The sequence below is a fragment of the Crotalus tigris genome, unplaced genomic scaffold, assembly GCF_016545835.1.
Source record: "Crotalus tigris isolate CLP2741 ecotype Arizona unplaced genomic scaffold, ASM1654583v1 scf7180000023738.1706062, whole genome shotgun sequence".
NCBI lineage: Eukaryota > Metazoa > Chordata > Lepidosauria > Squamata > Viperidae > Crotalus > Crotalus tigris.
The window spans coordinates 1,275,296-1,287,778 of NW_024100150.1; the positions used below are offsets into that span (position 1 = coordinate 1,275,296).

General features: G+C 43.4%; 1 protein-coding gene across 1 annotated transcript in view; it reads left to right on the forward strand.

The window, feature by feature from the left end:
- Window positions 1-12,483, forward strand: part of PIGL (phosphatidylinositol glycan anchor biosynthesis class L) — a 28,177-nt gene that overhangs the window by 12,179 nt on the left and 3,515 nt on the right. The window contains exon 5 of the mRNA XM_039321387.1: window positions 3,877-3,908. Coding sequence (XP_039177321.1) covers window positions 3,877-3,908 — 32 coding nt within the window. The remainder of the gene's footprint in view (window positions 1-3,876; window positions 3,909-12,483) is intronic.

Genomic DNA, 12,483 nt, shown 5'->3' on the forward strand with positions numbered 1-12,483 from the left:
AAGGCAGTGTGCTGCAGGTGCCAAAAAGGCCAACACAGTGCTGGGCTGCATTAACAGAGGGAGAGAATCAAGATCACGTGAAGTGTTAATACCACTTTACAAGGCCTTGGTAAGGCCACACTTGGAATACGGCATCCAGTTTTGGTCCCCGCGATGTAAAAAAGATGTTGAGACTCTAGAAAGAGTGCAGAGAAGAGCAACAAAGATGATCAGGGGACTGGAGGCTAAAACATATAAGGAACGGCTGCTGGAATTGGGTATGTCTAGTTTAAGGAAGAGAAGGACCAGGGGGAACATAGTAGCAGTCTTCCAATATCTCAGGGGCTGCCCCAAAGAAGAGGGAGTCAAGCTATTCTCCAAAGCGCCTGAAGGCAGGACAAGAAGCAATGGATGGAAACTAATCAAGGAGAGAAGCAACCGAGAACTAAGGAGAAACTTCCTGACAGTCAGAACAATTAACCAGTGGAACAGCCTGCCTCCAGAAGCTGTGAATGCTCCAACACTGGAAGTTTTTAAGAAGAGACTGGACAGCCATTTGTCCGAAATTTTATAGGGCTTCCTGCCTGAACAGGGGGTTGAACTAGATGACCTCCAAGGTCCCTTCCAACATCATCATCATCATTATTATTATTATTATTATTATGGCAAGGTTATTAAGTGAGCTGAAACTTCACTTTATGAACTTTTTTTTACCAGTCTTTAAGTGGATCACTGCCATGGTTCGATGGGTCAGGCAGTCGTTAAGTGAATCCAGCTTCTCCCCATTGACTCTGGACAAATTTTGTACTTTTCTCGCCGCCATTATGAAGCGAATCGCTGTAGTTTGTTAAGTGGATCATGGGGTCATTAAGTGGATCACAAAAGGTCACAAAAGGGGATCGCGTGACCCTGGGAAACGGTAACCGTCATAAATACAGGCTGGTTCCCAAGTGGCCGAATTTTGACCCCATGACCAGGGGGATGCTGCGATGGTCATAAGTGTGAGGACCGGTCGTAAGTCACTTCTTTCAATGTCGTTTGAACGGTGGCATAACCGATCGTAAGTCACTTTTTTCAATGCTTCCAAACTTTGAACTAAATGGTTGTAAGTCAAGGACTTCGTCAGCCTTCATGGAGCCTGAATTTGAATTCAAGTCTTCCCAATCCTGATCCAGTACCTTAAGATGTCCCCTTTTTTTAGGAAAAATTTATTGATTTTCTAGTTTTACATTTAAATATTGGAAAAGCAACGTGGCAGCTGAGTTGGTCAATAATTCAATAACCTACAAATCTCTTTAGTACAGATCTCAAACTATTACATTAAATATTTCCTTTCTTTTCTCCTTGGTATTTACTGTCTCATCTTTAAATTAATCCAATTCTTATTATATCCATTAAATAAAAAAATGCCTTTCTTACGTTGATCAATAATTTTTAGCTTATACCTATCCTAGTTGTTTTAACATTCCATCTTTTTAGACAATCAATGTCCTGGTTAGTTTTCCCCAATGTTTAGTTTCCCATTAATATTTAAATTTAATGTTTAATAATTTCCAAGTTTTAAATAACCCCAATTCCCTTTATCACAATTCATCACAAGACCTAATGTTCAGGATTCATGTCTTATCTATTTGAATTCTCACCATCTTACATCAACTCATTAATAGTACAACATAATATTCTTATTTTCTGGTAATTTCCAAATATCTTAAATTTAGTAACCAACATTTCTCTTATTTCAACATTTAATACTTCCTTGCTTTTTCTCTTAATATCTACTATCTCAACCTTCTTTTTTTTAATGTTGAATCCTTGGCATAATGTACAAAAGCCCCTTTTTTCCCACCTACACAGACCTCTACCATTTTAGATTTTTAAAAAAGTGAATTATAATTTTATTTCCATGGGGAAAGCCACACCAACTTGCTCTTTTAATAATAATAATAATAATAATAATAATAATAATAATAATAATAATAATAAACCCCCTTTTTCTCTTATCCCCCAACTTCAGCTGGCCATGAGCAGGAGAGGAAAGCAGCTGTTGCAGCCCCAGACTTCCTAGCTAATCACAAACACACACAATACACACACACAAACACACACCCTTGAGTTTCAGGGACACACCACTCCCCACGTGACCTTGCTGACTAATAATGCAATATTTTTTATTTTTTTTTTCTATATTGTGTTTTTATGGCTTGTAAGCTGCCTAGAATCTCCATGAGCGAGTAGGTGCCTATGTAAATGTTTTATCTATCTATCTATCTATCTATCTATCTATCTATCTATCTATCTATCTATCTATCTATCTATCTATCTTATCTATATGTATCTATCTATTTATATATTATCTGTCTGTCTATCATCTATCTGTCATCTGTCATCTATTTATCTATCTATCTATCATCTATCTATCTATATCATCTGTATCTATTTATCTATCATCTGTCTATCATCTATACCTATCTAATCTATGTTGTCTATCTATATGTATCTATTTATGATCTGTCTGTCTATCCTATCTATCAATCATCTATCTATCTATCTATCTATCTATCTATCTATCTATCTATCTATCTATCTATCTATCTATCTATACAAACAAACAAACAAACAAACAAACATCACAAATCTGTTTGCCGAAAGGAAGGGGTGGGTAACTTTTGGGATTTCCCTATTGGCACCTCATCCATGCAGCACGCGGGTGTTGTGTAACACAACACTTGGCAAAAGAAAAGAAAAAATGTTTTGAATAGGAGGCTGCCCCCTAGAGGTCTTCCAGAGCAGCAAGAGCATTTGGAGCAGCTTGCAATGTACACTTTGTCCTTTTTGGAGGACGGTTTGGCTGTGCCCTACACGCACACGCACACAAACACGTACCCACACTAACACATACAGACAAACACCTGCCTCCAGAAGTTGAAGATGTTAGCTAGCCGGGTAAGAAAACATTCGGAAACCAACCTACCAGCTCAGAGAGCGAACCTTCATTCCCATGGCATGGGATCTCCTGCCTGAGCAGGGGTTGGACTAGATCACTGGTTCTCAACCTGTGGGTCGGGACCCCATTTGGGGTCGAACGACCATTTCACGGGGGTCGCCAAACAATGCAGTCCGCCATTTTTTCCCCCTTTTCCTTAGCTGTGCTACTCCCTTTTATTCTATTGGATTTTGAAAGCCAATAGAATAGACTCTCTTGAATAGAGTCTAATTCTATTGGCTTTCAAAAGCCAATAGGAATTGTCCAGGCTGTCTCTGCCCTGCTGAGCCCGCCAAAAGCCCCGTTCTGCAAACGGTGCTGCACCCGTTGAGTAGTCTTTGACTTACGACCGGTTGAGTAGTCCTCGACTTACGAACGGTTGGGGGTCGCGACATTAAAAAAGTTGAGAACCACTGGACTAGAAGACCTCCAAGGTCCCTTTCCTCCCTATCACAGGTAGTCTTTGACTTACAACCACAATGGAGCGCAATGGTTTTGGTCGCCAAGCGAGACAGTCCAGCGAGTTTTGCCTCCATTTTACGACCTTTCTTGCCACGTTTCTTGTTAAGTGAATCCCCGCAGTTGTTAAGTTAGTGACACAGTTGTTAAGTGGATCTTTACTTCCCCGTTGACTTTGCTGATCATAATTCTATTCTATTCTATGAAACCCTCTGTCAAGCGCTCGGGAAATCAGGAAACCATCATCATCATCATCACCAATACATGCTGGTTGTCAAGGGACAGAATTTTGATCATGTGACCATGTACACGATGTGACGGTCATAAGTGTGAGGACTGGCCGTAGGTTACTTATTTTCGGTGCTGTTGTAATTTTGATCGGTCGCTAAGCAAGCAGTTGTAAGTTGAAGACTACTTGTATATCTACTCACCTCTGTTCTGGTTCTTCTTTACAGGTCCTTGCACTCGGAGAGGAAAGTTCTAGAAGGTTGGTGCTTGTTCATAAACTGGACTAGAAGACCTCCAAGGTCCCTTCCAGCTCTATTCTATTCTATTCTATTCTATTCTATTCTATTCTATTCTCCCTTTATTCTCTTCTCTTCTCTTTTCTTCTCTTCTCTTCTCTTCTCTTCCCTTCCATTCTATTCTTTCATAATTCTATTCCATTCTATTCTTTCATTGTTGTTGTTGTTAATTGCGAAGTCATGTCCGACCCATCGCGACCCTATGGACAACGTTCCTCCAGGTCTTCCTGTCCTCTACCATCTTCTGGAGTCCATTCAAATTCACACCTACTGCTTCAGTGACTCCATCCAGCCATCTCATTCTCTGTCGTCCCCTTCTTCTATTGCCCTCAATCTTTCCCAGAATTAGGCCCTTCTCCAGTGAGTCCTTCCTTCTCATTAGGTGGCCAAAGTATTTGAGTTTCAACTTCAGGATCTGGCTTTCTAAAGAGCAGTCGGGGTTGATCTCTTCTAGGACTGACCGGTTTGAACGCCTTGCAGTCCAAGGGACTCGCAGGAGTCTTCTCCAGCACCATAGTTCAAAGGCCTCAGTTTTTTTGCGCTCAGCCTTTCTTATGGTCCAACTTTCACAGCCATACATTGCAACTGGGAAAACCATGGCATGGACTATGCGCACTTTTGTTGGCAGGGTGATGTCTCTGTTTTTTAGAATGCTGTCTAGATTTGCCATAGCTTTCCTCCCCAGGAGCAAGCGTCTTTTAATTTCTTGGCTGCAGTCCCCATCTGAGGTGATCTTGGAGCCCAGAAAACTAAAATCTGTCACTACCTCCATTTCTTCCCCATCTATTTGCCAGGAATTGAGAGGGCCGGATGCCATGATTTTGGTTTTCTTAATGTTGAGTTTCAAGCCAACTTTTGCACTCTCCTTCTTCACCCGCATCAAGAGGCTCTTTAGTTCCTCTTCACATTCTGCCATTCTTTCATAATTCTATTCTATTCTATTCTATTCTATTCTATTCTATTCTATTCTGTTCCGTTCCATTCCATTCCATTCCATTCTATTCTATTCTATTCTATCATAATTCTATTCTATTCTATTCTTTCATAATTCTATTCTATTCTATTATTTTTTCCCTTTATTCTCTCTTCTCTTCTCTCTTCTCTTCTCTTCTCTTCTCCTCTCCTCTCCTCTCCTCTTCCCTTCCCTTCCCTTCCATTCCATTCTATTCTATTCTATTCTATTCTATTCTATTCTTTCATAATTCTATTCTATTCTATTTTCATAATTCTTTCATAATTCTATTCTATTCTATTCTATTCTATTCTATTCTATTCTATTCTTTCATAATTCTATTCTATTCTATTCTATTCTATTCTATTCTATTCTATTCTATTCTATTCTATTCTATTCTTTCATAATTCCATTCCATTCCATTCCATTCTATTCTGTAATTCTATTCTAATTCTATCCTATCCTATTCTATTCTGTAATTCTATTTTATTCTATTCTAATTGAGTCGTAAGTTGCTTTTTTCAGTGCCGTTGTATACTCGAACAGTCACTAAATGAACTGTTGTTGTAAGTCAAGGACTATCTGTGCTTGGTGTATTAGATGAGGATTCCCAAAGGTGCTTTTTTCAGGAGACTTTCTCCTTTTTCTTTTGAAGACGTTTGGCTTCTCATCCCAGAAGCTTCTTCAGCTCTGACCGGATGGTGGGTGAATGGAAGGAGTTATCCTCCTTGCAGACAGCCGGTTGTTTGCCTTCTCAGACTGAAGCGCAAATGGTTCCTGTAGTCTGCCATGTTTCCTGGAAATCCATTCATGCTCCCGCACCATTCAAAGGGTGTTCCTCCCAAAGTGCACGGCTAAATGTCCATGGAGATTCTCAGCCATCCAGGTCATGGTTTATCCCAAAGGTGTTTTTTTCAGGAGACTTTCTTTTGTGTGTGTGTGTGTGTGTGTTTTGTTTTGTTTTTGAAGACCTTTCGCTTCTCATCCCAAAAGCTTCTTCAGCTCTGACTGGGATGGTGGGGAAGGGAAGGAATTATACTCCTTGTAGACAGTGTTTCCAGAAAACTACAGACTACAGGACCCATTTGCGCTTCAGTTGGAGATGCAGACAACACAGACTCATCCCCAACAGCCTGTGTGCCCATCTCCAACGGGGAAGGGACCCAGGGCAGAAACCATCCTGCAGCCGAGAAGGCTCCCCACCCATTTGCACCACTCAGGAGACCCTGAGGACACAGGTAAACCTCCAAGTGGCCTCAACGATTCTCTAAAACAGTGGTTCTTAACCTTTTTAATGCTACGACCCCCCAACCGGTCGTAAGTCGAGGACTACACAACCAGTCGTAAGTCAAGGACTTTCCCTGCCTGGGAGTGCCGTGCATGCGTGGTGCCACCCCCTGCGCAGGCTGAGGCGTAGCTGGCAAGCGGCAGAGACGGCGCAGGGCGACCACCGGCTGGGCCACCAGCTGGCCCAGCCCAAGGGAGGTAAGGCACCCGCCGGGCCCCACGCGCGCCAGCAACCCTCCCTGCGCCCGCCGGCCTCCCACCTCCCACCCTGGCCCTCTTTTACTTACATTTTTAGTAGTTGCTCAGCAGGGAGGGGTGGAAACTTCCAGACAGCTCGCCTTCGCTGCAGACAACTTGCAGCACCGTTTGCAGACTGGGACTTTTGGTGGCTCAGCAGGGCAGAGACAGCCTGGACAATTCCTATTGGCTTTTGAAAGCCAATAGAATTAGACTCTATTCAAGAGAGTCTATTCTACTGGCTTTCAAAAGCCAATAGAATAAAAGGGAGTAGCCCAGCTAAGGAAAAGGGGGGGGAAAATGGCGGACTGCGTTGTTTGGCGACCCCCGTGAAATGGTCGTTCGACCCCAAATGGGGTCCCAACCCACAGGTTGAGAACCACTGGTCTAAAAGAAGGCAAAGGACCGGCTGTCTGCAAGGAGGATAAATCTTTCCATTCCCCACCATCCCAGTCAGAGCTGAAGAAGCTTCTGGGATGAGAAGCGAAATGTCTTCAAAAACAACAACAACAACAAGAAAGTCCAGTTGCCTCCAGAAAAAGTAGCTTTGGGACAGCCGTGATCTGGATGATTGGAGCATCTCCATAGACATATAGACAGACATTTCCATGGCTGAGCTGAAGGCCCAGGTGAAAAAGGCTCCTCTGTCCCTGCCGCTCGGTCTATGAAATGGGTTCAAAGACGCTGAAGTGTTCCAGCGTCTTTTTTCTTTTCCCCTCCCAAAATGGACACCGTCGGGATCCAATTCGTCGCTTTCCTTTCCCCATTCCAGGAGTTCTGACTCACCTGGAAAGACAACTTGCGAAGAAGGAAAAGGAAGTTGGCTCCAAAATAAATATAGGACTCATAAGACTGGGAGGGACCTTTGAGGTCATCTAGTCCAGGGTTTTTCAACCAGTGGTACAGGTACCACCTGTGGTCCATGGGCACCTGGCAGGTGGTACGCGACCATCCTAGAAAAGGGGTAGCGGGGGAGGGGAATGAGCTGAACCGGTGGCAGCACCGCACAAGCCTGAGCGAGAGACGGCTGGAGCTGCAGGGCTGTCAGGGCTCAGCGGAAGCGCCAGGATCAGTGCCGCTTTCCAACTGATTGGCGCTTCTTCGGGGCTGTCAGGGCTCAGCGGAAGCTGGAGCTCAGCGCTGATCCTGGCTCTTCTGCTGAGCCCAGAAGAAACGCCAGGATCAGCTGGAATGTTGCAGCCTCTCCAGGGTCTTGTGATTTACATTCAGATGCTTGGCAACTGATTCATATTTATGACGGTCACAGTGTCCCAGGGTCATGTGAAGTGACCAAAACCTGCTGCAACCACCCAGCAGACGGGGGGAACAAAAACCAAACACCCCCCCACCCCACCCCCGCTGCCAATCCCCAACAAAAATGCTCCCAACAATGAAAACCTCGGACAGGAGGAAGAGCACCACCGGGCGGGCAGGCAGGTGTCTTGCTTGGCTGTGGCTTGGGGGGCACTTTTTTCAGGGCCATTGTAACTTCAAACAGTCACTAAGCGAACTGTTGTAAGTCGAGGACTACCTGTACTTTATCACTTTTTTCCTTTTTTTTTTTTTGGTTATCAAGTTTTTGACACCTTGCTAGGCGACTGGTGGTCCTCGGATGTTGCCATATCCTAAAAGTGGTACAATGGGTGAAAAGGTTGAAAAGCCCTGTTCTAGTCCAGCCCCCTGCCCCAAACGCAGGAATCCTTGGGCAGACCTTAGTTCATTCTGTGTTTTGACCTTCGTGACTCCGTCCTTGCAGATTCCAGCTGCTTCAACTCCCAGAATTCCCTAGCCTGTATGTTGAAGTCTACCCATCTTAGAGCATGATGGCTGGGGAATTCTGGGAGCTGAAGTCCATCCATTTTTTAAGCATGTTGATTGAGGAACTTTGGGAAGCCCTCCCCTCTTAAAGCAGGCTGGCTGGGGAATTCTGGGAACGGAAGTCCACCCCTCTTAAAGCAGGCTGGCTGGGGAATTCTGGGAACGGAAGTCCACCCCTCTTAAAGCAGGCTGGCTGGGGAATTCTGGGAGTGGAAGTCCACCCCTCTTAAAGTGTTTCCAAGATTGAGAAACACTATTTTAGGAAACAATTCCACTACTCAGCTGCTCCCACCATTTGGAAATTCGTCTTGAGAGTCAGCCAGAAGCTCCTTTCCTTTCCTTTCCTTTCCTTTCCTTTCCTTTCCTTTCCTTTCCTTTCCTTTCCTTTCCTTTCCTTTCCTTTCCTTTCCTTTCCTGACTTGACTCGACTTGACTTGACTACATTCCCTTTGCTTGGCCTACATGAGCTTTGAGGTCCTTCCCAGCCTTACGATTCTATGTTCTTCTATGTACCCCCCAGCGGTAGCAGAAGACAGGCCCAACATCTTCCACATTAAAAAAAAAAAAAATAGCAAAAACCCTGTTAAATATTTGCAGTCTGTTTTCAGATCTCCTGTTAACCTTCGCTTCTGCAGACTAAACACGTCCTTGTATGTTCCTGATGTGACTTGGTTTCCAATCCTCTTATCTGTCTGGAAATTCCCAGCTGCTCCATCCCCAAGGACATGGTCAGGTCAGGCCCAGTTTTGCAAGGATGGGCCTGATTCATAATTTTTTTTCCTTTCTTAAATTTCAACCTCAAGTATTAACATTGCAAGGAAGCTCAAAGGGAAAGGAAGTAGCAAATCGCAACTGAAGTGGAGCAAAACGTTATACAGAAAAGAAATTTATAATTCCTAGGTCAGGGATGGCCACCCTTCGCAACTTGAAGACTTGTGGATGCATGGCTGTTTCTTTCAGATCCTTTGAGGAAATATATTTTTCTGCTCTTTTAATATTTCCTTCTCTGGGGGGCTGACTTCCCACACTAGCTACTCTCCCGCCCCTGCCCAGACACCTGCAATCTCGCCTCGTGCTTGGAGGTGGAAGATGTGCCTTCAGCACACCTCCAGCTCTGCAGCACGGTTGCTAACTGGCTGCAGCCCGGTCTGGTCCACGGCCCAGAGGTTGGGGACCCCTGATCTAGTCCAACCCCCCTGGTCAGGCAGGAAACCCTATATCAGTGGTTCTCAACCTTTTTAATGCTGCGACCCCCCCAACCGGTCGTAAGTTGAGGACTACTCAACCGGTCGTAAGTCGAGGACTACTCAACGGGTGCAGCACCGTTTGCAGAAGGGGACTTTTGGTGGGCTCAGCAGGGCAGAAACAGCCTGGACAATTCCTATTGGCTTTTGAAAGCCAATAGAATTAGACTGTATTCAAGAGAGTCTATTCTACTGGCTTTCAAAAGCCAATAGAATAAAAGGGAGTAGCACAGCTAAGGAAAAGGGGGGAAAAAATGGCGGACTGTGTTGTTTGGCGACCCCCGTGAAATGGTCGTTCGACCCCAAATGGGGTCCCGACCCACAGGTTGAGAACCACAGCCCTATACCATTTCAGACAAATGGCTGTCCAGTCTCTTCTTAAAGACTTCCAGTGTTGGAGTATTTTCAGCTTCTGGAGGCAGGTTGTTCCACTGGTTAATTCTTCTCACTGTCAGGAAGTTTCTCCTTAGTTCCAGGTTGCTTCTCTCTTGAGTTTCCATCCGTTGCTTCTTATCCTGCCTTCTGGTGCTTTAGAGAATAGTGTGGGAAGTCAGCCCCCCCAGAGAAGGAAATATTAAAAGGGCAGAAAAATGTATTTCCTCAAAGGATCTGAAAGAGGCAGAAAAGCAGTTTTTTCTTAATAACCCCAAGTCTCCCTCCCCTCAAGAAGAAACCAGCTCTGCAGAAAATGCAGATGTAAACCATTCAGGAAGGTTGAAGCTAGAAGATTAAGAAGACAAAGACACCTAAAATCTACATACCCCACCCAAACTTTAAAACAGGACATAATAGGATTAACCCACAGATGCCAAAGGGCACACTCAGACTCAGGTCAACATTCCTGCCACAGGAACAACTCCAAATAAAAGGCTCCAGAGGGTATAAAAACCCACTCCCTACGTGTGCTCCCTCTCTCTTTTCTTCCAGAGCCATCTTCCTGTCTGGCTCCCCTCTCCAATAAACTGCACCCTTCTTTCTAAAGCAGTCGCCATGTTGTTTATTCCCGGCTTGGACTGAACCATGACGACGACTTTTCCTTCAACAGTTGCAAGGAGAAAAAAAAAAAAAAAACAAACAGAAATGAAACCAGAGATAAAAATCAGCTTCCTAAATTTGGGTGGCACCGTCTGTTGGCTTGTTCTGTTGCTGATAAGATGATTTACATTTTCCAGTAATTTTCAAGTACTAACAGGTCTCTCTGCTGGCTTTTAGCCAAAGGACAAAGTCTGCCTTCTCATCAGGCTTTGTGGCTGTTGGAGAGAAATTGTTTTGCTGGGAGATTTATCTCTGAGTTGCTTGGTTTTTTTTTTAACCTTGGCAGCCTAACCCTTCAGTCGGGCTTAATGTCTGAGAAGGAGAATAGAGTAGAATATCTTTAATGTCACTGTGTAACTCACAATGAAATTAAGTTGTGATTTATTTAATTTAAATGTCAATTAAATTAAGGAGGAAGTGTAAATTGTATGATTTTATACATACATACATACATACATACATATACAAGAACATTGGTAAAAATGTGACTCCCGGGCATAATTATGAATAAAAGAATAAAACATGATCACCGGGAGGGTAAGAATACTTTACTAAAAATATACTTATACTAAAAAGTATAAGTATGTGTATATATATATATATATATATATATATATATATATATATATATATATATATAATCTTAAAAATATGAGTCTCTGGTATATTCATATTCAAAAACACAGATCACCAAGACTAAAAAAAATATTTTTTATGCTGGCAAAAGCTAAGTTTTCAATAAATTTTTTAGTCTTGATGATCTGTGTTTTCTGATTTGAACACAAAATGAACACAATGAACACAAATTAATGAGAAAAGAAAGAAAGAAAGAAAGAAAGAAAGAAAGAAAGACAAAGAAAGAGACAGAAAGAAAGAAAGGAACAAGGAAGGAAGGAAGGAAAGAAAGAAAGAAAGAAAGAAAGGAACAAGGAAGGAAGGAAGGAAAGAAAGAAAGAAAGGAACAAGGAAGGAAGGAAGGAAGGAAGAAAAGAAAAGAAAGAAAGAAAGAAAGAAAGGAACAAGGAAGGAAGGAAGGAAGGAAGGAAGGAAGGAAAGAAAGAAAGAAAGAAAGAAAGAAAGAAAGAAAATAAAAGAACAAGGAAGGAAGGAAGACTAAAAGTGCAGAAAAAAAGATAGAAAAATAGAAAGAAGCTTCGAATGTCCCTTAAACTACAGCAAACATAAATATAATTACAAAATTATTTCTTACTCTTTGATTACAAAAAAGCTCATTTTCCCCTAATTATCTAAACATCAAACCGTACATGACACTGAAAAAAAATGACTTAGGACTGGTCCTCGCACTTATGACCGTTGCAGTATCCCCATGGTCATGTGATCAAAATTCAGACACTTGACAACTGGCATGTACTTATGATGGTTGCAGTGTCTTGGTCATGTGATCACCTTTTGTGATCATCAGTGCTAAGGGAGTTGGGTTTAGGGAGGAAGGAAAGGAGGAGGGGGAAGAGGAGGAGGAGGAGGACTGTGGGGTCCTTGGTGCTTTCTGAGCTTGGCGGTTTTCTTGCAGAGCTTTTGTGACCCAACTAGGTAATTTCATCAGTGCTACAAAAGAGGGGGGTTTGCAGAGAAGAGGAGGAGGAGGAAGAGGAGGAGGAGGAGGAGGAGGGAGAATGTTGATGAGGACCGTGGAGTCCTTGGTGTTCTCTGATCTTGGTTGTTTCCTTGCAGACGTTTCATGACCCAACTAGGTAATATCATCAGTGCTAGAAGGGAGGGGGATTTGTGGAGAGGAGGAGGAGGAGGAGGAGGAGGAGGAGGAGGAGGAGGAGGAGGACGACTGTGGGGTCCATATTGATCTCTGAGCTGGCAGTTTTCTTGCAGACGTTTCATGACCTGACTAGGTAACATCATCAATGTTTGAAGGGAGTCAGTGCGGTTTGTGGAGAGGAGGAGGAGGAGGAGGAGGAGGAGGAGGAGGAGGAGGAGGAGGAGGAGGAGAAC